Genomic DNA, 26,187 nt, shown 5'->3' with positions numbered 1-26,187 from the left:
GACTTTTGACAAGGTTAGATTCAATTCGTAGAATGATTATTATGCATTAGACAATTTGCTCACGTTACAACAATTTGTTGGGCATTTTCTCTGACCATAATCGCTGCAACTCCACACGCTGAGCCTCACGCTGAGCCAAGACCAACGCTGTAATACCACTGTAATGTCCCAAATGTAAATTTTGGTTTTTCTTGATATTTTAACTCGAAATTTCTTGAAACAAAACTTTTTCATTCATAAAGAAGATTGCCATGTAAAATTCAACACTATAGAATTGTAAATAAAAAAATAATGAGCAGAAATAATCTCAACTAATTCATAATATATAAACTAGGTTACATGCACATACAACTAAAAGAGTTGAAATGAAAAGTTGTCCTCCAAGATAATCTGATGCACCACTGCTACCAAGGAGCTAAGCCCTCTTATGAATTTTGGATGAATTCACCAAGGGGTCTTATGAATTTTGGATGAATTCACCAAGGGGAGATGGGTGCTCGTCCAATCCAAATAAATCACATGAGGATTTGTGTCTTGGGGCTACCAAGGAAGTAGAGAATCAGGTTCTCCAATCTCTCATACAAGAGGGAATCACAAATCCAAGATGTCCTCCAATGGCCTTCTCTAGAACCTCCTATTTTATTATTATTTTAATCATGGAGCACTTTTCTCTTTTTCTTTTTTTTTTTTCCTTTTTTTTAGTTAAGACTAACCTAAGTACCCACGGAGGATTTGAACCGGTGACCTATCGCAAGGAGTGCTTTAACACTGCACCATTCACCGTCAATCCAAAGCCCCTTGGGCAACACTTTTCTCTCTTTTATTTTAATTATAATATTCTTTTTAATGCGAGAAAATAGTAAATTGGCTACCATGTCTCCTCGGGTCACTGAAACTTACATCTAACCATCCCATCATGTAGGTCTTCTCTCGTTCCGATTCCAACGAGCTATTACGCTAAGGTGTTATGTCAAGTATTCCTCTCGGAATGCCATCTTAAGCGTAATTATTTGAGTGAGACTCAATAATAATTTTGTTTTGTGAAAGTTGTCGGAATGTGCCGGAACGAAAGACAAATTGTGCGGATGATGGAATATACCAAGAGAATGCCATCAGACCTCATAGAAACTCCTCAAAACCCCCAAATCCCCTGAGCTCGCCGATGACACCAACTTGCACCTGTGACCTGTCTGCCCCCAACTCTAAAAGTCCATCATAACCATGTCATAAGGAACACTAGAAAAATGAACATTACACCTAGCCTACAGGAACCTTATTAGGCTAGCAGATCCCCTCCTTATGACTCCTAAGCAGATGGGGGCATTACACCTTGTTGGAATAAGAGTGAAGGTAGAGAAAGAAAAGATGGAAGAAAATCACCCTAAAGAGGAGGATTGCTTATTGCCTTAAAAAGATCAATAAATAATTTTATTCATAGGAAACTCCTTGTCCTCATTGAAGAACCACCAAAGAATGTCGCAAGTAGTAATGGCCAACAACCTAACAATGTTAATTCACCTAGCTCAAAGGAGCCACGAGTTTGAATATCTTTGTGTTGACTATAAAAAATGTCCATGTTTGCTATGAATGCTGTATAATATGTTGAGTTTATACCATAGTTTTAAAAAGTAGATTCGAGTCTTGAACCAACGACTTATCTAACTTGGTTTCGAACTGAGACAAGATCAAATTGGATTCAATGACCCATATATCGAAAAAATACATAAAACAATTAATTTTTAATGAAAAAATCTATGTTAGATCTAAGACTTTTGTGATCCATAATGTAGATATGAGTCTTTCAGATTAATCACATCGTTAGGATTTGGTCTTAAAAAGATGTTTAGAACCAACTAATGTGGTTCATCCTCAAGAACAAGGTGAGAAATCAATTGATGTGAAGGAGTAAATAGCATGGATGCATCATTCCCGAGAGTTAGTCGTTGGTTAATATGTGATAATTAAATATTTTATTTCGATATTATAAATAGATTATTTAATAATACAAGTTTTATAATAATAATTTTATCTAAAAATAATAATTTTTTATAATATAATTTGTTAGGGTTTGACTTATTCAATATAAATTTGATAATATTTCAAATTAAAATATTATGAATTTCTATAATAAGAATATTATCTCTTAAATTGTTTAATATTTCGTTAGGAACTAGCTGTTATGTAATAATTAATAAATATTTTATTTGGATATTATAAATTGATTATTTAATAATATTAATTTCATAATCATGTTATCTAAAAATAATGAATTTATATAATGTAAGCTGTTAGGGTTTGACTAATCCAAGATAAATTAGGTTTAAGACTACTTCAGATTAAAGTATTTAAATTTCATTATAGTTAATATTATTAATTTCTATTAATAAGACTATTATTATTGAATTTAGCCTTCAATTTTTGAGAAGATTCTTCGGCGAAAATCACATAGAGATACTTTTGTCGATGCGTTTCGAACCAACCATTGTGGTTCATCTTCAAGACAAGTTGAGTGAGTAGATCTCGCATGCACATTAATGGATAGGGCAGAGTATCCAATGACCCACTTTTCTAGACACGTAACGGCTAGAATGACAACAGCTAGATTGGACCGGAAACGGCTAGAATGACAACAGCTAGATTGGACAGAAACGGCTAGAATACAACAGCTAGATTGGACCGGAAACGGCTAGAATGACAACAGCTATAGTTTGACTTTGATAAGGGGTATAACTTTATTTATTTAAATAAGTTAATTTAATATTCTTGAGGTATATGGATCATTTTAATATATTAAGTAAATTATAAAAAGATTAATTTGAAATTGTTATTATAAATATTAAAACTATTTAATTAAAATAAATTAATTTAAAATTTAGATATCAAAGTTCTTAAATATAAATATTTTTTATTTATAAAAGTTTAATTAAAATAAATTAATTTAAAATGGTTAGAATAAATTAATTTAAAATTGTTAGATATTATCTAGTTATAAAAGTTAAAATTAGAGTAAGCTATATAAATAGTTAATTATATTCTAATTAAAATATACGTTAAATATATATTAAAATAAATTAATTTCATATTCTAGTCAAAGAGTTTTTAGAAATATGAGTGTCAGAAACATATTACAATAATTAATTAATAAGTCTATTAATTAATAGACTTATTAATTAATTATTGTAATATGTTTTCTGACACTCATATTTCTAAAAACTCTTTGACTAAGAATATGAAATTAATTTATTTTAATATATATTTAACGTATATTTTAATTAGAATATAATTAACTATTTATATAGCTTACTCTAATTTTAACTTTATAACTAGATAATATCTAACATTTTAAATTAATCTATTTTATAATTTACTTAATATATTAAAATGATCCATTTACGTTAACAAGAATATTAAATTAACTTATTTAAATAAATAAGTTTATACCCCTTATCAAAGTCAAACTAGCGGTTTCCGGTCCAATCTAGCTGTTGTCATTCTCGCTGTTCCCTGTCTAGAAAATTGGGTCATTGGATATTCTACCCTATGTATTTAATGTGCAATGTGAGATCTGCTCACTCAATTTGTCCTAACGATGAACCACACTGTTGGTTAGAAACGCATAAAAATATCTCTATGTGATTTTAGCAGAAGAATCTTCTCAAAAAACACTATTATTAATATGACCATAATTTGTTAGAGGAAAACTTATCTTGTTTATATAGGAGGATGGCAGTGTTTAAAAAGACGTCTTGTTTATATAGGAGGATTAATCCTAACGATGTGATTAATCCGAAAGACTGATATCTGATAAAATCTATTTTTAAGATTTCAAACCATAATGCCAAAACATTAGAGACAAATATGCAAAGTTTGCTCATTTATATATCATGTAAAAATAAATATATCAAAATGACATAGAATGCAATACATATCAACAACAAAATACATAATCAATGAAGCTATAAGCGTCTCTACAGTGCAAAAACAATGCTACAAGTATTGGGCCACTTTATACTACAAATCATATCATTGATCAACATTATCAATCATCATCTTGGTGACTAGTGGTGAATGATCCAGTCTGTGATTAACCCCATCATCAAATACAAATCATTGATCAACATTATCAATCATCATCTTGGTGACTAATAGTGGTGAATGGTCCAGTCCAGGTGACTAGTAATGGTGAATGATCCAGTCCAGTGATTAACCCCATCATCAAACAGAGGCTCCTATATAATGTTATCATGTTCATCTCCAAAGCTCCGGTTGACCTCTCCCTTTATGAACAGGCAAAGCCAAATTGTCATGTTAGTTTTAGTCTTGGATACAGCAGGAAGTACAATGCAGTCAATAAAATTTAACAAGAAATCGGGGACACTTCTCAACATGTAAACTACCTTCAAACACGCGTCAGAAACCATAAACTTTTGTGCCACAGATTCTATGGAATTTGACTTGGAAACTGGATATATCTCCACACTTCTTAGTGAAAAATTGAAACCAGCTGGAGGTCCTTCCAAATAAAATACAGCCCTCCCAGGAATCACTTCCAAAGAAAATGTCCCCATCAGTTGTTCCCACTTGCCAACTGAAGCTTTAACCCTACATGGAAGAAATCACATACTAGTAATTCAAGGAGAAGGTGACAATACATAGTATGAGCTTCCAAAGAGCTAAACTTATAAATACCTTGCTAGCGATAAGAAATTTGGAGATGCGTTATTGTTTTCAAGCCTAAGTGTTGCCATTACAGAGTGTATTGACTGTGGTGATCCTTCAACCCGGACAGATGCTAGAATTTTGTACTGCATTCTTGGCATAAGCCTTGTAGTTATATCTTGTTCTAAACCTTGCCAATAATCTGTTCGGTTAGATATAAGAGCATGTAGCCCTAATTCTGTTTTGGAACCCTCAATAGAGAAAGAATAAGTTGATGCAATACATGAATTGGCGAACCATCCATTGAGTCCCATATTAAAGTTGGGGTTCACAATTATATTTCCCACTGCCTCATCGAGCTCATCCTGCAAACCGTTACTATTAGATATCTAGCGTGGCAAGCATCTTACTTGTAAGTAAACAAAGATGTCCTAAATGACCAATAATGAACTTCGATACAGAAAATAAGTTCAGTAACAAAAATACAGTTGCAGACAAATGTACGATGATGCTCCCAAAGAAAATTACTCGAGTGTAGTTCTTACTCAGCCTGAAACTTTTACATGCAAGGTGTATCTGTCAACACCCTTCATAATATAGTAGCGAGGTTTTAGTGCGAATATGAATTGGTACAGAAACTTATATAAGCAAAAAACATAGTACAAGTAAAAGATGGAAGTAGAAAAATGTCAAAAACTGTGCATGTTTCAAATTTTAAAAGATACAAAAAGATTTGTAAACCCATTCAAATTTTTTATGTAACACCTATTCTTCATTGTAAACAACATGAAACATATATCAGATGGAAACGTAACACACGACATAATAGCTTGACATGTGTATATATGTACATGATATGATCATCCTCATTTCATCACTAGTCCCATGAAAATTATTAGTGTGAAAATGGAATTTAACATATAACTGTTTAACAAAAAAGTACAAATGAAACACATGACATAGATAAATTTCAAATCATGAATTAAAAATGCAGGCTCTTGGCCTCAATGTATGTATTTTTTTAAGGTTGATTAAGTAACATCTATGACTACCAACATTCATTCAAAATATTACATGGAATTATACACACAAATTTGCTTGAAATGATTCCCATGTTATGTGTGTCCATTCTTTACTGTGTATTGCTCTGCAAAACCATTATTTCTTATACCATTTGAGCTTATGCTTATTTTTATGAAAAGCATATGGGCTGAAGATTCATGAATGTGGCCATTGTCTAATGATGGTAAAGTTAAAAATAGCATGAGTTATCATTGGATATGTTACTACTCTAGTTCCACTCTTATGTTAACAATGAATGAATAGTTGAATTTTTCAAAATTAAACTGCAGAATGAGAATAGCAGCATGGTTAAATTGTCAAAGTTCCACTCTTAAGAATTAAATTTTAATGAACATTGTTAAACTGGGTTTAATTCTAGCATTAAGTTTAAACATTTAAACATATTTCAACACACAGTAACATTTGGTCTATCTTTAAATTTTAATTTATAAATATATTTAAAGCATTTAGTTAACTTTGCCTTATCCGTACTATATCAAATATCCACTGAATTTCCAATTCTATGCAAATTTCCATACACCAAAGGCCAATACGGTTGAATCTTCTTACTACGCTTCACAATGCATAAGATAAAGTTATAACACAATCATGACTTAAGGTGGTTGCAGCAAATTGCATAACTGATGGCATCCAGGCTCCCAAGACTGTCTCCCGAAAATCTCTCTTCCTCCAGTGGAAAGGAAGTGGTCATCACATGTTCTTTATAGGATTTCTCTTTATCATCATCTAGATTTTAATAAGTGGTTACCACATGTTCTAATATCTCCTTTTCACCTTCTAGATTCCAATAATTAGGAAACTGTTTTGATTATATAATTGGTTCATGTGCAAAAGAATTTTGTCAAATACTCCTGCAATCACAAAAATATAAAGGAAGAAAAAAAAAATCTGATCAGAATAGACAAAATCTCATGAAATGAAGTTTATTAATGTTAAGTGCTAGGAAATTGGAAGAATTTCCCAGACCTACAGGCATGTTTGCTCTTGCATATCCCAAAATAAGGTTGACTGTTGGTAACCAATGATATAAGTAAAAGATGCTTAGAGAATGTCGGCACCTGAGTTACTGTTTGAAGTTTGGATTCAGGGTCTTGCCAGCTCAAAAATCTATTGGAAATCTATAATATATAAAATGCAGTTTCTTCCACCCGAAAAATAAAAATATTCATTTGTTATGATGACGCTGATATGCCATTCTTGAACAACTCCAAAAATAATTTAGCAGCACTGAACTGATGCAGAAATCATATGAGAGTATCAGAAAAAGTAAGAAAAGTCACTCTGATCACAAAATAAACCCTCGTTCATCTTCAGTGGATCTCAAGATAGCTGCCATGGTCACGTTGATAAGAAAATACAACTTTCAGGGGCCCACAGAAGGGTCAAATTAACTAAAGAATGTACCCAGTACAATGGGTACAGGTTGATGTGTCGGCTCACTATCTAGGCACCCTAAGGAAAATCTAATCTGAGATAGAAATCCTGTTTCAACCCATATTAGTCTATAAACCCATCTTAATCATTTTTTATCAATCATTTCAAGGAAATTGACTTCTCTTAAATGCGCAGCAACCAGGCCTTGGATGATTTTGACTTATTTCTGTTTTGGCAGTTCTCATTCCGTTACTTTGAATATGGGATGAGTTTTGGTGCTGACTTTCTTTCTGATCAGTTTGCTGTCTCTTGTCGTGTATAGCCTACAATTATGCAAAAACTGCAGTTCGTCTTGCAACTCAATGCAATTTCCATTGCTGGCCCTATTCTCAGTGGCATTGGAGTTGCAATTTACTTCTTAGATCTGTTTTTGTATGCCATCTTATTGTTGGATCCAGTTTCGTAACACATTCTATCATACTGTGAAAGATCATGAATTCTATCCATTTCTTGTGACAGAAGAACCATTGTTTCGTAGTGATTACCCTCTGAGTGGTGTTTTCAATGAATTTTTGAACCCAAAAGTCCAGTTTTGGAGGGAATTGCTGCTGCTGCAAAGACATGACCTAAGCCACATTCTAATTGAGAATACTTACGACGTCTCTTATTCTTATGTCTATTATGCAATTTCATTTTTCTTTGCCTGCTTTCTCTGTGCTGGGATTAGATCACTTTGACACAAGCAACAAGCCTGCATCCATATTTCCATGTAGAATTTTAGTATTTTCTTAAGATTTCATTCTGCGGATACTAGGAAAGAGAATGTGTCATACAACCTCTTTATAATATCCTGTTAGAACTGAATTATAGAGTTATTTGAGATTTGGCTCCAAATATTTAATGCATGATCGAGATGCTACACTGGTTTGCTAAACTATTTAAGCATGGAGATTAGAAAATGGCCTCTCAATAGAGAAGTGATAAGTGCAAATAGAATTTTAACTGAGCCATGCATATGAAGATTTCAAAAACTCCACTGGGTGAGGCAAAGAACGGCACTCATTACTAGAGAGACATACAAGAGACTGATTTGATCGAATGCTGATTTCTATTTCCTCGATACTGTTATATAGGGACACACATGGTACCTAATAGATGGTGTGAAATGATCTACCAATACCAGTATTGCAAAACTTGGCATCAGCAAAAAAACAGGCTAGGTTACAAACAAGGGAAATTGGAAAAAACACAAAAATTAAGACAATATCAGCAAAACTCATAAGCATAAACTCAGACCTCAAAAACTTGGAAAACTCGTCAACCTGAAAGACTCAGAAAAGATGGAAAATCTGGAGAAAACAGAGATTTTTGCAACACTAGACAGTAGACAAGCTGTTTTTACCCATAAATCTATAAGGAAAGTTGAAATAAAATAAAATATAAGTCATAAGGTGTTAGACCCATGATCTATGCCTATCAAGCAACTGATAGGGTTTAGAAGATACTATTAACAAGTTAGTCTCATTAGATAGATGTTGCATCAAACAGAAACTATTTCAGAAATAAGCTTTCCAAAAATGTTGAAAATGGGGAGAACATTAAGTATCCCTTTAATTTATACATGATGCATGCAGAGTATTTTAGTATATATTCATCTAGTATATATATTAGTATGTCCCAGTGTGATGCAAAGCCACATCATAATGCTAATTTTAGACTCAGACACAGCAGCAAGTACAATGCAATCAATGTATGTTAACAATAAATTGGAGACAACTCTCAAATTGTAAATTACCTTCAAACACCTGTCAGAAACCATCCATTTTTCCATCTCAGATACCATGGAATTTGAATTGGAAACTGGATATATCTCCACACTTGCCATTGAGAAGTTGAAACCAGCTGGAGGTCCTTCCAAATAAAATACAGCCCTCTCAGGAATAACTTCCAAAGAAAATGTCCCTTCCAGTTGTTCCCACTTGCCAACGGAAGCTTTAACCCTAAATGGAAGAAATCACATTAGTAACAATCCAAAGCGAAGGTGACAATACATACTATGACCTTCCAAAGAGCTAAAACTTATAAATACCTTGCTAGTGATAAGAAATTTGGAGATGCATTATTGTTCTCAAGCCTAAGTGTTGCCATTACAGAGTGTATTGATTGTGGAGATCCTTCAACCCGGACAGACGCTAGAATTTTGTACTGCACTTTTGGCATAAGCCTTGTAGTAATATCTTGCTCTAATCCTTGCCAATAATCTGTTCTATTAGATATAAGAGCATGTTGCCCTAATTCTATTTTGGAGCCCTCAGTAGAGAAAGAATAAGTTGATGCAATACATGAATTGGGAAACCATCCATTGAGCCCCATATTAAAATTGGGGTTCACAATTATATTTTCCACTGCCCCAGATGTTATCCTGCTATTGAGCTCATCCTGCAAACCATTAATATTATATATATAGTGTGGAAAGAATCTTACTCGTAAATAAACAAAGATGTTTTAAAAGCCCAATTATGAAATTCGATACTGAAAAGTTTAGTAGCAAAAATACAGTTGCAGACGAATGTACGATGATAAGCAATTTCAGAGAAAAATACTGGGTGTAGTTCTAACTTCTAACTCAGCCTGAAAGTTTTACTTGCAAGGTTTGTCTGACTCAGGCTTTCATACTGCATAACAAAAGGTTGTAATACAAACATTACTTAAAGTAATTGCAGAAAATTATGTAACTTAGTACTTCCTAGCTCCCAAGATTCTCTCCACAAAATGTCCTCCTCCAGTGGAAAAAAAGTGGTTGTCACATATTCTTATAGGAGTCCTATTTATCAACATTTAGTTTTTAATTATAAGTGGTTGCCACATGTTCTAATAAATATTTATCTTTTTTACTTTCTATATTTTAATAAGTAGGAAATTGTTCTGATTATTTAATTGATTCATGTGTAAAATAAACTTGTCAAAATACTGCAGCAATCTCAAAAAAGAAAATGAGAATAAAAACATTATGAATGGAATAGACAAAATCTCCTCAATGAAGTTTATTAATGTACAATACTGCAACTTTGGAAGACTTCTGCCTGACCTGGAGGCCTTTTTTCTCTTGCATATACCAAAATAAGGCTGATCAATGGGCAATTATGATAGAGGGAGGGGATGCTTAGAGAATGTGGATTCTTGAGTTACTGCTGAGCCCTAAGTCTTGCGGTCTGCCACCTCAAAATTCTATTGTAAATGTAAATTATAAAGTGCAGTTTCTTCCAACCAAAAATGAGATATCTTCATTTGTTTGTTAAATGGTTCTGATATGCCATTCTTGAACAACTTCAGAAATGGTTCAGCAGTAGCAAAATGATCATATGAGAAAATTTCAGAAAAATGAATAGAAGTCACTTCAATCACAAAATAAAGCCTTGTTCATCTTCAGTGGATCTTGATATCAATCATTCTGCATGAAGCTTGTTACCACTCAAACTAGCTGGGGTCTTAGGAGGGGATCCTTGAAGGGCAACTACTAGGTCAAGGGAAGCAATGGAGTGATAGCCCACTCTCAACTCAGCTAAGGCTCCCTGCTCTTTACGGACTTTCACCAATGGGAGGAGACCCGGTCAAGGGAAGCAATGAAGATGTAAGGAGTGATTCCTTAGGCCTATTCACAAGAGAGACTCAAATGTGTGGTTTACTTGCCTGAGAAGCAAGGTGTAAGGCTCTCTAAGAAGGGCCAAGAGGATTTCAAGGGCTAGGGTTTGCGAATAAGACTTATGAAGGAGGGACCTAGTCCTAGAAACCCTTGGGAAAACTTGGTTTCCAAATGGTCTTTGTGCAATTATCTTCAAAAATTTGTGGGACCACACGAAACCAAGTGGACCCAAAATTAGGTCAACTGGGTGGATTTGATCAATCAAGGGTGTGCTTTACCTAATTGAGGGGAGAAGGGGATCAAAGGAAAAAAATTAGTGATTTTGATGCAATGATCCCTATGAGGTCACTAGCCAATGAGAAACCAAGGGCAAGAATTGGTCTTCAAGCTAGGGCTTGCAATATCTCAAGATCCCACTGTCAGAATCTCATGAAATTTGGAAGGCTTCTTGAGGAAACACTAGCGCAGTTGTGGACCAAAAATCGAAGTATTTGGATGGCTAGATTGTGAGATAATTGATGCCCTAGTTGACCTATGTAGGCTAGGCCTAGAAAGAAAGAGGAAAGGTCAGAAAAATATGCATTAAGGTGATCACCTATGGAGGATCAATGCCTAATACTTTGGGAGAAATGGAGTCAAGGAGATTCCAATGCTTGAGATGGATTCACTTAGTCAAGGAGGCCTCTAGAACAATTTTGCATGACAATTAGGGCATGGGACAATTGCTTCAAGGTATTTACACTTTGATATGCAATATATGATGACTTATCAAGATAAAATTTCAACAAAATATCTCTAGGAACATTCACTTATTCATACATGGCCCATGACATGATGAAACGGTATAAAACGACAAATTTCCACGATTTCACATAAGAAAAGCAACAAATTTTAACCTAGTATAGCGAAAATCCCCAACAACATGCATGCGGCATAAGAAAATTGACGAAATAGCTTTAAAAGAGTACTTATATGTATGAAAAAGGATATCCGATCATCATTATATGCCAATAATGAAGCTCCAAGACAAAAATGAAGAGATCCAAACATCAAAATTCATCCATTCATCCAATTTTGTCCTCCAAAAAGAATAGCAAAAGTCCCACTAGAGAGAATGATCCAATCCAAGTGATGATGCTAAAATGAATCCTCATCACTTCTATTTATACACTTCTAATGAGTTCGATTTAGCTAATTAGGCCTACATTAGCCCCTAGAATAAACTAATGTGCAAAATAACTAACTTTTGGTGACAAGTCCACCAAAATAGTTCATAAACAAAATAATAAGCTTCTCAAGTGGTTGAATGATCAATAATACATGTTGTTGGGCCTTCTAAGAAGCCTGATGAAGTCCATAAGTGCCATAATGATGAATAAGATTCCCAAAAGTAGTAGACAAGGGGTTGGTCCCCTGTTCTCCAAATAATAAACCTGTGGTGCTCCTAATGGGTGTGGGGGAACACAAGTAATCTCATGGGTCTCCAAATAGATCGAAGATGCATGTAGACCATCTGCAAGGGCTCATAGGATGGTGTAAGTGATGCCACATCAACATACAGGTCCTGGGTCATCTGCCAAGTGCATGGTACAACTGTGGGGTTGGCTGGGCATGGTGAACCAGGTACATCTTCTTCGCCCAATAGGTGAATCTCGAGAAATCACTGAACATCTTTGGGGATCCATGAAATGTTCTCTACTGCTGTGAAGTCCCATGGTTCTCGAGTCTCTACACACCCTACATGTGCCAATGTAGCCCTCTGAAGGGTTAGGACCCTGTATAGGGAGACCAAACCCAAAATGGAGACCATCTGCAATCCCACATAAGATCCAATGCGTCCCCTTGCCTTCCAGTACAACAAATCATTTAAAGAAATCGAGTTAAAGAGCTTACAAACCATGGAAAACAAGTGGGCACTTTATAATGGCAGGCCCTTCCATTGTGGGCTTTGGCATGTGTTAATGTCTCCAAGCTCCAAGGGGGTTAACCAAGTGCCCTATTAGGTGGTTTCTACTTTTAAAGGAGATGATATGTCCAAGGTACATCCTTCAAATGGTGGTGGTATGTGATCAAGTGATGGTGCAGAGTAGGGGATGGAGGGGGTGATCATGGGTCACATACCAAGGTAGAAGGGTAGCTAATAAAGGGGAAACCCACACTTGGGTATATAACGTATAGGAGGGAAAAATCGTGGTACATGAGTCACCCCGACCTTGATTTTTCCACCCTTATTCATTTGCCTTTTTCCTTTTATGATTTTTCTTTGGTTAACTGCTTGAGGCTCAAGGAGTAAGAGCATGATATGTAAGGTATAGTAGTGGATACCCCCTTTGAGGTGGGGCGGTTCATTGCCCACTAGGGGTTGGGACAATCATGGGTTCCTGAATGATAAAGGAGGCTCATCTAAGGCCTATAGGAACCAGGGTGATGGCCATGAGAATGGGGTAGAGCTCATGTATTGGCTTTTTCCCACGTGCTAAATGTGTTTGTCTCGACCATCTTTTGCATTTTGTGGTACATTTTTTTGTTGAATGTGGCCAATTATGCTTTTTTTTTCTTTTTAGCTGCATTAACCTCTAGGGCATCGTTCTAGGCCCAACCCAAGGTGTGGGCAAGGGGAAGGGGAGGCTAACCTGATGTGGACCCAGGTGGGATAAATGATGAATGGGGTTATAACGAGTGGAGGGGGAGTGATGTATGTGGATGAGGGAGTGAGACCACGCAACCAAAATTGGGGTTTCCCATGAAGTACCATCCTGAGAGCCCAAAGGTCAGTAAAAGAGATCCCACGGGACTAGGGTCCAAGGGTAACATCCCAAAGAGTTCTAGGGAACAATAGCATAGATCTAGTCCACTCTTTACGTCAAATCCCCCCATTAATTCATGCCTAGAAGTCTCCATGATAAGTAAACTACAATACTCAACTACCAAATGACAAGGCATACCTTTACGTTTGGGAGGCCCACCTTCAAACATACGATCATGACAGATGTTAATTTTTGTAGCATCGGATGTGTTCTAGCCACAAAATTTTGTGGAGATGCTAGAATACAGGGGATATCCAAAACCCAGAAATCGTTTCTGGAGATTTTGCCTAGAAATGACTTAATTAGATTATTAGTCAGTTTTTAAATATTTCCTAAGTCTAAACTTAGGGAATATGACTAATTAATCAAAATTAATTAAGTCAAAGTGAGAATGACACGGATTGACTTCAAGTTAATCCTAGCCATCGATTAAGATTTAATCTTGGCCATTGAAGTCTCAACAGAGGATTATAAGAAGTCGATGGGGCTTGGAGAAAACACTTCAGCAGTTCAATTTCATGAGCAGATCGATTTCCTGAGTAGCAGCAATCAATTGCCAGAGAGAGCTAATCAGATTGACGCGATGATTGAGGGGCACAGACAGTGAGCCAGAGGAAATAATTTCCAAACTTGGGGAGGCAGGAGAAAGAGAGTCGAATTATCCCAGAGAGGCAATGTTGAGGGACTACATAGTGCTTTAGTCAAGCAGATCGATTTGGTGAGGAGAAAAATTCATTCTCAATTCCAGAGCCCGGGAAGGAGTCCTAAAGGGTGGAGAAACAAATTTCTCAGCTTCTAGAGGCATAATGATATCATCTGAGCCCAATCCAGAGCAAGTCGTCCATCCAACTACACAGAGCAGTGCAGAGGCTGACGCAGTGCTTAAGGAGGCCGAGTTTTGATAGGGGAAGTCCAGCCAGAGATTGCTTGAGGGAGAAGGGTAATTCTCTTCACTATTTTACTCAGATTTTCTTGTTGTTTGGATTGCCAGCTGGGCATCCATACATGTACTCAGATTTCACTGTTGCATAATAAATAAAACCCTCACTGCTGCACTGATTTTCCCAAGTTAGGTTTTCTCGGGGACATTGGTCCAAAAATAACTATGTAAATTTATGTGTGTGTGCAAGCATTTCTTCCAACATTTATTATTTTGTAGTTTTATTTGTGTAGGTTGCAGTGTGATTTATTCAGTATTTGCTATAGCAAACAATAAATAAATTGTTAAATTAAATTAACAATTAGGAGAATAATTTCCAGTTGTTGCAATAGGATTCCAGTTTGGAATTTTCACATGGTATCAGAGCGCAGTTGATCAGTCGGAGAGCTCAGAGGCAAAGAGAGAAGGAATTTCGTTATTCAGTGTGGGCAGCAGATTGAAACCCCAGAGGCAGCGTAGTCACTTTGCCAAGAGGCCGAGTTACTTGAGGAGATTCAATTTTTCTGAGTGGGACAGAAAAATTCAATCTCTCCAGATCGAGTGATTCCAAAGGCAGAGGGAGCAACCCAGTGTTTTCGCAGAGCAGATCTCTAGCTAGACGGAGTAGTTTAGTAGCAGTTCGCTAGAGCAGAGCTAGCGTTGGGTGGAAGGAAGAAGAGCACACACTGAGGGAAAATTTTCCTCAGGTAACTTCTAGTCTTAAGAAGTTCAATTTTCCTTGCAAAGCAATAGTCGTTGTGAGCAAAGTTTCTCACTCCAGAAGGGATTGTGAATAACTGAGCAGCAGTTGAGTAGAAGGGAAGAGGAGATTTTCGACATTTATTGAGATGGCCATTGCTGGGCTTCGTGATCAAGACAGGTTGGATGGAGCTTCCAACTATGTCATCTAGAAGACAAGGATGTCCTTCCTTCTAGATGATTATGGCCTGAAGCCATATATTGATGTAATGGTGGCAGTAACCCAGGATGCAGATCAGCTGAAGGAGTACAAAAAGGAGATGTCGCAAGCAAAGAGGCTGATCCTAGACAGAGTTCGAGATCATGTTGTATCACATATAGCGGCCAAGGGAACAACCAAAGAGATGTGGGATACCCTCTTCATGCTATACCAGGGAACTTCCGAGCAACGGAAGATGTACTTAGATGAGAAGTTGAGGCTCATCCGAATGCAAAAGGGGAAAGGCATAGACTCCTTCCTCACCAGATTTAGGAGGTCCGAGACAAGTTGTCCGCTATTGGGGCAATGCCTTAACCGACAGAGTTAGTGCGATTGGCACTAAACACTGTCTCTGAGGAGTGGCAAGTATTCGTCCAAAGTATCTTGGGCAGAGATACCTTGCCAAGGTGGGACAAGATGTGGGCCGATTTGCAACAGGAGTTGAGACGAGCTTTATTGAAGAGCTCCATTAATGGCAACAACAACATTGAAGGGTCCCAGTCAGGGACAGGGGGAACAGAGGAAGAAGAAGAAGGACCTATGAAAGGTCAAGTGCTTCAGATGTGGTGAGCTCGATCACTACAGTACCCAGTGTCTTCTCAAGAAGAAGGACAAGGAGGAGAAGCAGGACCAGTAGGAAGCATCAGGAGAGATCGATAGGTCGTCCTCCAGGTTGGAGGAGGACTTCACTATGTTTGCTGACATACCTTCGGGAATGAAGTGGGGTGACATGGTTTTGTAGCCCCAGAGTGCTATAGATGGGCAGGATCCTTGAGGAGTCAACCTCATGAATCATTACCTAGCTACGGGGGGCCACAGTATCCAGTAGTAGGATGGATCAATGATAGTAGATGCAGTGAGATGCCAGAGTGACAGATGCAGAGTCTAGTAGCAATGCAATATTGGGGAGCGCAGTGTAGAGTTGGCAGCAATGCAGTTGGCATAGTGCAGAGTCAGCAACAATGCAGATTCTTCAGTGACAGTGCAGATACTAGCAGCAATCAAAGACTCGAGTGACAGATCCATTATATTGATCATAGTTGATTCATTATTTAGGATGCTTCTCAGTTGCAGTTGTCACAGTCGCAGCGACAATAGATGAGAGGGAGTTGCAGTGTTGCTAATAGTTCAGCTGGGTCAGTAGTAGCACAGATGCAACGTATATCAGAGTTGCGTAGTGGTTGGTGGGAAGCAACAACTAGACATTAGCAATGTGAAAGGAGATGTTGTAGAAATATGGTGTTGCTATAGGATGCGTAGTAGAGCACTAGAACACATTCCTCACTAGGAGGGAGTGTTAGTTTTTGTAGTATCGGATGTGTTCTATCCACAAAATTTTGTGGAGAGGCTAGAATAGAGGAGATCCCAAAACCCAAAAATCATTTCTGGAAATTCCGCCTAGAAATGACTTAATTAGATTATTAGTCAGCTTTTAAATATTTCTTATGTCTAAACTTAGGGAATATGACTAATTAATCATAATTAATTTAGTGAAGGTGTGATTGTTCTAGAACTTGACACAGATCGACTTGAAGTTAATCCTAGCCATCGATTAAGATTTAATCTTGGTCGTTGAAGTCTCAACAGAGGATTATAATAAGAAGTCGATGGGGCTTGGAGAAAACACTTCAGTAGTTCGATTTCATGAGTAGATCGATTATCTGAGTAGCAACAATTATTTGCCGGAGAGAGAGCCAGTGAGATTGAAGCAGTGATTAAGGGGCAGGGATAGTGAGCCAGAGGAAAGAATTTCCAGATCCGGGGAGGCAACAAGTGAGTCGAATTATCCTAAAGAGGCAACGCTGAGGGACTGCGCAGTGCTTCAGTCAGGCAGATCAATTTGGTGAGGAGAAAAATTCGTTCTCAATTCCAGAGGCCGGAAACGAGTCCCAGAGGGTCGGAGAGACGATTTTCTCAGCGTCTAGAGGTAGAACGACTTTATCTGAGCCCAGTCTAGAGCAAGTCGTCCAGCCAGCTACACAGAGCAACGCAGAGGCTGACACAGTGCTCAAGGAGGCCGAGTTTTGATAGGAAAGTCCAGCCAGAGATTGCCTATGGGAGAAGGGTAATTCCCTTCAGTATTTTACTCAAATTTTCTTGCTGTTTGGATTGCTAGTTGGGCATCCATAGATGTACTCAGATTTCACTGCTGCATAATAAATAAAACCCTCACTGTTGCACCAATTTTCCCAAGTTGGGTTTTTTGAGACATTGGTCCAAAAATAACTGTGTAAATTTATGTGTGTGTGCTAGCATTTCTTCTATTGTTTATTATTCTGCAGTTTTTGTGTAGGTTGCAGTGTGATTTATTTAGTATTTGTTGTAGAAAATAGTAAATAAATTGTTAAATTAAATTAACAATTACGAGAATAATTTCCAGTTGTTACAATGGGGTTCCAGTTTGGAATTTTCACAACAGATGGGTGAGAGACCACATGGCTGGCTCAGGTGGCGGAGAAGCGGCACAATGAGCTAGTTGGTGGCTGCAAGGGGTTGTTGGCTGTCAGTTGAGGACCATCTTGGAGAAAAAATTTCCCCTATGGATATCACCCACAAAATGGTGGGTAACATCTGGCTCAAACTGGGATGTGATCTATCAAACAGTGGGCAAAGCTATTCGAATGGGAGGTCGTGAGAACACCAACAATCTCTTGGTACACCACAAACCTGTTATCTGCACATACAATATATGAAAAACACAGGGCAGGATGCTTTTGCGGCGTCTCATTATCGCACCTGCTTGGATTAGACCCATAAAATCGACTCATAAAAATAAATTTTCAAATGTAGTTTTAAATCTAAATGCAACTAATCTATCATGAGAAATATCAGATGACATTAGTTCTAATGTGAAAATCAGTATGCAATGCATCCTACCCTAATATGCATACGAAGAACCTAATATTAAGTGTAATCATAAAGCCAACACAACTAACATATCATCATATTAATATACACATGCCTGCTAGTATGATTACTCATGTAGCAAATCCCAAAGCGAATGCGGACACAATCACATGGAGGATGAGGTGGGCGGGAGGTGGGAAATTTTGGTCTCCATTCGAGGTAAGAGGAATCCCTAAGAGAAGGAACATGAGTCAATCTAGAGGCGTGGGGCCTTCCCTCTAGGTACACAATGGTGGAATGAATGATTGTCCTTAAGAACTTCTTATCACAACCATTGCTCATAATATTGTGCTTTCTAGATGCCACAAGGTCGTGATGAGAGGGGGATGGAGGGTGGGGGAAAGAAGGAATGCAACAAATAGGTTGCTCAAGGTGATGGTCCCATTGGAGAGGGGAGATCATAGAGTGATCAAAACCCTGAGGGTATGTCCAAGGAGATAAAGTATAGTCAATGAGGGGCTCTTCCTTGACACTATACTCGAAAGGGGGAAGGGCTCATGGCCACTTGGGATCATATGACAAGAGGTGAGGGAATTACTTGAGGAAGACTCAAGATGATGAACAAGAGGAAAAGGAAAAGGGGAGGGCGAAGTATTGTATTCAACGGGTTTCTCTTCCCCAAAATCATAATCTAAAGGCTCAAGTGATTTGAATATAGAATCATACTGAGGATAGGTGGGAGCCTTATTGATTTCCTTAGTATCAAATATTAGGTCTCTCCTAAAAGGAAAATCGATCACTTCCAACTGCCCTTTTTCACATGAAGGAAAATAATAATTCTCCTTCCCAAGGGTATCAATGGATATATCATCATAAATAATGCTTGAGAGAAAGGGAAGACCAATCTCAGCCTCATCCTCCTTGTCGGTGTCATAAATGGGAGCACAATCAAATTGAGGACCAATAATTTCCCATTTCTCCTTTTCAATGTGGAATTAATCTCCAATGTCATCTTCCAAGGGGATAATGGGATCACCTTCCTCAAGGTTCTCAAAAGGAGAGTCATCAGGAGTAATATCCTTGAGAAAGGTAAGGTTAGTCTCAACTTCACCTTCCATAGACTCATCCTTCCCAACACGTGTTCTCAAAATCATCCTTTTCATCATGTGGACCCAAGGAGGACTCGTCTTCCTGCTCATTACTTAGGTTCTCAATGTCTTGATGATGCTCGATGAAGGCTTCCTCTAGGTTAGTCTCAACTTCACCCTTGCCATATACTCATCCTTCCCAACACGTGTTCTCAAAATCATCCTTTTCATCATGTGAACCCAAGGAGGACTCGTCTTCTTGCTCATTACTTAGGTTCTCAATGTCTTGATGATGCTGAAGAAGAAGACTTCCTCATGGATGCTTAATGCGGGGTATATTTGAAAATGTCTAAGAAAGTCATCAACGAACTCCTCAAAAGATGAGATGCTCCTAGGTTCATGATCATGCAACCATGAGTTATGACCACCGAGAGATCCCATGAACAACAACATAAGGACATCTTGGTGAACCACTTTCTCTCTTGAAGCATGTGCATTAAATATTTCTACATGGTCAATTGCGGAGAGTGGATCACCATCAAACATAGGCACCCCACGTACCATCCTTCCCGCGACATGATTAGGGTGCCCAAGTACGTTGGTGATGTCCAAAGTAGGAAAATCATCAAAGAAAGACACCCTATTTGAGATATACATGAAAAATATGTAGGAGTCTCCAGGGTTAATTTAAAGATGCCTAGAAAAATGCTTGCTTCACCCTACGAGCATCCACCTTAAAATTCAATGAAGAACTAGGGCTTCGTTCTTCCAATGGAGTCGCCAATAATGATATGCCAATATGTCGTATGGGGAACAAAACACATTTCTCGTTTCCCCGACAACAACGCCAAAATGTTACCGCTCAAACTAGTAGGAGTCTTAGGAGGGGATCCTTAAAGGGCAACTACTAGGTCAAGGGCAACAATGGAGCGATAGCCCACTGTCACCTCAGCTAAGGCTCCCTGCTCTTTACAGACTTTCACTGATGGGAGGAGACCCAGTATGAAGGGAATCACTATATGAATGAATCAATGAAGATGTAAGGAGTGATTACTTAGGCCTATTCACAAGACAGACTCAAATGTATGGTTTACTTTCTTGAGAAGCAAGGTGTAAGGCTCTTTAAGAAGGGCCAAGAGTATTTCAAAGGCTATGGTTTGCGAATAAGACTTATGAAGGAGGGACCTAGTCCTAGAAACCCTTGGGAAAACTTGGTTTCCAAATGGTCTTTGTGAAATTATCTTCAAAAAGTTGCGGGACCACACAGGACCAAGTGGACCCAAAATTAGGTCAAGTGGGTGGAGTTGATCAATCAAGGGTGTGTTTTACCTAATTGAGGGGGAGAAGGGGATCAAAGGAGAATTTTTTATTGATTTTGATGCAATGATCCCTATGAGGTCACTAGCCAATGGGAAACCGAGGGAAAGAATCGGTCTTCAAGCTAGGGCTTGTGATATCTCAAGATCTCACTGTCAAAATCTCATGAAATTTGGAGGGCTTTTTGCGTACACACCAACCTAGTTGTGGACCACAACTCGAAGTATTTGGATGGCTAGATTGTGAGATAATTGATACCCTAGGTGACCGATGTAGGCCAGGCTAAAAAGAAAGAGGAAAGGTGAGAAAAATATGCTTTAAGGTGATCACCTATGGAGGATCAGTGCCTAATCCTTTGGGAAAACTGGAGTCAACGAGATTCCAATGCTTGAGATGGATTCACTTGGTCAAGGAGGCCTCTAGAACAATTTTGCATGGCAATTAGGGCATGGGACAATTGCTTCAAAGTATTTACACTTTGATAAGCAATATATGATTATTTATCAAGATAAAATTTTGACAAAATATCTCTAGGAACATTCACTTATTCTTACATAGGCCATGACATGATGCAACGCTATAAAAAGACAAATTTCCACAATTTCACATAAGAAAAGCAACACATTTTAGCCTAGTATAGCGAAAATCCCCAGCAACATGCATGTGACATACGAAAATTGACAAAATAGCATTAAAAGAGTACTTAAATGTATGAAAAAGTATATCCAATCATCATTATATGCCAATAGTGAAGCTCTAAGACAAAAATGAAGAGATCCAAACATCAAAATTCATCCATTCATCCAATTTTGTCCTCCAAAAAGAATAGCGAAAATCCCACAAGAGAGAATGATCTAATCCAAGTGATGATGCTAAAATGAATCCTCATCACTTCTATTTATACACTTCTAATGAGTTCAATTTATCTAATTAGGCCTACAGTAACCTCTAGAATAAAATAATGTGCAAAATAACTAACTTTTGGTGACAAACCCACCAAAATAGCTCATAAACAAAATAATAAGCCTCTTAAAAGGTCAAATGATCAATAATACATGTCGTTGGGCCTTCTAAGAAACCTGATGATGTCCATAAGTGTCATAATGACGAATAGGACTCCCAAAAGTATCGGACAAGGGGTTGGCCCCTTGTTCTCTAAATAATAAACATGTGGTGCTCTCAATGGGTATGGGGGCACACAAGTAACCTCATGGGTCTCCAAATAGATCAAAGATCCCTGCATACTATCTGCAAGGGCTTAGATGATGGTGTAAGTGATGCCACATCAACATACAGGTCCTAGGTTGTAATGTCCCTTCCTAAATTATTTTGGAATAGGATTAATTTCTACATTTTTGGGTCGATTTTAGAGGTGATGGGGCCCATTCAATTTTATTAGGAGGCTAGACTTAGTAGAAGTTATTTCGATGTGGTTAATTTGTACGTGGGGCCCACCCAAACGAGGAGAATACGCATTCCCTAGTTCGATTTGCATGGAGGAGAAATCGATGGTTAAGTGAGGGACCCACGATGGAGGGAAAATGGAGAGAAAAGTGCTCCACAAAATCTATATAAGGAAGGAATCTCTCCTCATTTTAGGATCTTATATTTTTGACATATTTAACCCAACCTTAGTTGCTCGAGCTGCTTAGTCGGGTCACTGTGCTATTTAGCACACGAGTATCTCCGAGCGGAAATCTCAACCCTTGCTTTGGTGGACTTCAAGTGCCACCCTAGGAAGGCAATTTGTACTACCTTGGAGGAGAGCCGGTGGAGTTTCACAATCACATCATTTAGCATTTGTCTCAGTTAGTGTGTGTTTTTGGAGGATGTAGAAGGGGAACACGCAGGTGTTTCTTGTGGGTTCATCCGTGGGAGTTTGGGCATTGGAGCTATAGTGGAGGATCAACATTTCAGGAGAGTTTTGGAGTAGGAGGTTGCTGCATTGGAGCAGTTCGATTTACAATCACCTGGGCTTGCGCAGAGAGCCATCACTGGGCTCACATGGGAGTTGGAGGAAGGAATTGTAGAGCTAGAGTTGGTTGGGAAAAGTAGGAGATCATTTGGAGGGCCATTTGAAGAAGATTGCTGGAGTTGGGAGAGCAGAGATTGATAGGATCAGTCACAACAACAAAATTCGAAATTGGAGGAGGGACAAGCTGTGAAGGGTCGATTTTTGAAGGTTGGAACCAAGGGAAACCCTTTCTGGATTTTTTTGGGTTTTGGGCAAGGATCACACTTCTAATTTTATAGATTTTTTTGGGTAGATCTAAGGGGTCAAACAGGGGTCCCAACTCAGCCAACAGCGAGACGAGTTAAGGGGAATTTGGGCCAAAATTTTGAGGTCAACATTTGGCCAATCCCTTCATGGGTTATTCTGGATATTTGGTGGAGAGGCTGAGGTTATTTTCCCGTTATTTTCTGAGCACTGGAGGTGGGGTTTCCAACAGCATCTTTGCAGTAGACAACACAGTTTCACAAGGGCAGCGCAGGGCATCATTACAACAGTTATTTGTGCCATTTGGGCTTGACATATTACCATTGAGGCAAGCCCAGGTGCACCACTTCCACATTATTGTACTTTTCTCCCAGATTATAATAAAATGGCTCAGCTGTTGGTTATTCTTGGATTTTTTATGGGTGTGCACTGAATGTTTCAATTTTATGGTGTTGTTTTTATTGTTTGTTTTGCATAGCACTATTTTTCCTAGTTTGGAACATTACATGGGTCATCTACCAAGTGCATGGTACAACTGTGGGGCCGACTGGGCATGGTGAACCAGGTACATCTTCTTCGTCCAACAGGTGAATCTCGAGAAATCTATGAACATCTTTGGGGATCCATGGAATGTTGTCTACAACTGTGGAGGCCCATGGCTCTCTACACACACCCTACATGTGCCAATGTAGCCCTCTGAAGGGTTAGGACTCCCCATAGGAGACCAACCCCAAAATGGAGACCATATGAAATCTTGCATAAGATCTAAAGCGTCCCCTTGCCTTCTAGTACAACAAGTCATTTAAAGAAATCGAGTTAAAGAGCTTACAAACCATGGACAACAAGTGGGCACTTTATAATGGCATGCCCTTCCATAGTGGGCTTTGGCATGTGCTAATGTCTCCAAGCTCCAAGGCGGTTAACTGTAATGTTCCAAACTTATATAAACAATGATATGCAAAGCAAAATCGATTTATAACACAGAAAAATTAAAACAATCAGCAAATGCTAAATAAACTCCAGAAATGAGAACCAACTGAGCCATTTTATTAATGACATGGAGCAGGTATAATAGTAGGAGAAATGCACTTGGGCTTGCCTCAAGGGCAAGCTTGACAGATCTTAGGTGATAAACAATAATCTCAAATATGGAAAATGCCTGCTCCTCTAATGCTTTGCGCTGTCCCCTAGAAATTGCACTGCTGGCTAGAAAGGAACTGCAAGAAAACTTGTCTCCGGTGCTCAGAAAATGCTGAAACTTTAGAGCCAAGCTCCTTGGCCAAAACCCACAAAAACCCAGAAGGGTTTGGCCTGAATCCAACCTCCCAAATTCAGCCTCCAATATGCCCTATGCCCTCCAAACTACTCAAGAAATATGACCTGCAAGGAACACCAAGAAAAACCTCCTCCAAGCTCCGAAAATGAAGAAATCTCCTCTCCAAATGTTTCCTTTAACCTCCCTGGTAAATTTCAGCCTCAAAGATTGATACTCTACCCTCCACGTGAGCACCAAGCGCTGCCTCTGCGCTGGCCTAGGAAGTGCAAAAGTCACCCTGCAAAGAAGCACACTCCTCTAGCTCCCAAACTCTCCAAAATGACAACAAACCTCCTATGCCTCCTCTTCGGAAAATCTCTCAACCAAACTCCACTGCAAGACACCACAAGCAAACTCGGCCTCCTCTTCACTGCATCCTCCAATAATACGCACCACTTGGAGATGAATGCAACTACTGGAAATCACACTGAGGTCCTCCCCCTGAAGAATGAAGAAAAACCTTCCTAGGGTGGCACTAGACGTCTCCCGAAGAAAGGGTGAGCTCTTCGCTTGAAGAATTCGTGTAGAACAACAAGTGACTTGGCTAAGCAGCTCGAGCAACCAAAGAGAAATTGATATGCCAAAAAGATGATTGAAATGAGGAGAGTTGTCTTTCTTATATAGATTTCGTGGTGCACTTTTCCCTCCAATTTTACCTCCATCGTGGGCCTTCACTTAACCACCTCCATGCAAATCGAACTAGGGAGTGTGTATTTCCCTAGTGTGGGTGTCCCACATGTGTAACTTAACAACAACAAAAAGAACTTTTCCTAAGTCTAATCTCCTAATAAAATCGAATGTGCCCCACTATCTCCAAAATTGGCCCCATAATATAATAATTAATCTTGTTCCAAATTAATTAGGAAGGGACATGATAGTCCTCCCCTCCCAATTGTTGCTTGTGTGAAAAATCCCAAGCTGGAATCCTTACTGCAGCAAACTGAGGTTACTTCTATTTGATTAAATCATGCAAGTTATTTACTGTGTTCTACGATAAATATCTAATCAAATACATCTGCAGCCTTCACATAATTTACATATATGCAGAAACAATGAGCAAGAAATAAAAATACAACACATAGGACACAATTATTTTTGGACAAATAGTCCCTAGAAAAACCCAATGCGGGAAAACCAGTGCAGCAGTTTTGAGGGTTTATTATTATGCAGTTGAAATTCTAAGTACAATTCTAGGATGCTGAACTAGTAATCCGATACAAAGAGAATACTGAACAAATATTGGTGAAATGATCTTACCCTGTCACTGGAGAATCAGTGACTGATCTTGCTGCTCTAGAGGCTTTGCGTCACCCTCTGCATAGAAGTGCGTCACCCTGGGCAGCTTTTGCATCACCCCTTCTGGGCTTTATGTTGCCTCTCCTCTGGATCCTCTGTTGGCCGAGAAATCGACTTTTTTCCTCCCAGACTCACATCCTGGCTTCCGCTGCAGCTGAACTTCGACTTCCCTCAGCAGCAACTCGACTTCCCCTCAAGGACTGCGCTGCCTCTGCATTAGCACTGCATAGGCCAATGCTGACCTTCCTCTAGACATCTTTTTGTTCTCACTCTGCCTGGTACTCTCCGGAAATTACTTCTCCCAGATGCTCATTACCTCTCTACTACAAGATCTCCTCAATCGATTTTCCTCCTGAGAATTTCTCACCTTAGAAAATCGATTTTCTCAATCTCTCTATGTGTTTTCCAAATGACCCTCAAGCCCCTTCTTATATCTTCCTGTTGGACAACCAACGGCTTAGATTAAAACATAATCAAAGGATCAGATTGTTTTGACTTGATCCATGGCTTTTTTCTAGAAGTTTCACCCCTGATTAGATTAATACCCATTAATATTTTAATTTTCCTACGTTTAAACTTAGGAACCCCATTAAAAATATTAATTATTTAAATAGAATCACTTTTGGGTGGAATTTCTCAAAATTCTTTTTGGGTTCTTTGGAA

General features: G+C 38.4%; 1 protein-coding gene across 1 annotated transcript in view; it reads right to left on the bottom strand.

Annotated features, from left to right (window-relative positions):
* Positions 1-3,970: 3,970 nt before the first annotated feature.
* The window catches only part of LOC149206235 (endo-1,4-beta-xylanase 2-like), a 269,320-nt gene continuing 247,103 nt past the window's right edge, over positions 3,971-26,187 (bottom strand). Inside the window, exons 4-8 of the mRNA XM_089393658.1 lie at positions 9,206-9,555; positions 8,912-9,116; positions 4,690-5,024; positions 4,398-4,602; positions 3,971-4,277 (exon numbers count right to left, since the gene is read on the bottom strand). Coding sequence (XP_089249784.1) covers positions 4,230-4,277; positions 4,398-4,602; positions 4,690-5,024; positions 8,912-9,116; positions 9,206-9,555 — 1,143 coding nt within the window. The 3' untranslated portion in view covers positions 3,971-4,229. The remainder of the gene's footprint in view (positions 4,278-4,397; positions 4,603-4,689; positions 5,025-8,911; positions 9,117-9,205; positions 9,556-26,187) is intronic.

This window comes from Pinus tabuliformis, chromosome 1_2 (genome assembly GCF_031772625.1).
Source record: "Pinus tabuliformis cultivar Carrire ecotype Pingquan chromosome 1_2, CPIR1, whole genome shotgun sequence".
Classification (NCBI taxonomy): Eukaryota; Viridiplantae; Streptophyta; class Pinopsida; order Pinales; family Pinaceae; genus Pinus; species Pinus tabuliformis.
This window is presented reverse-complemented; position numbering and strand designations above follow the sequence as displayed.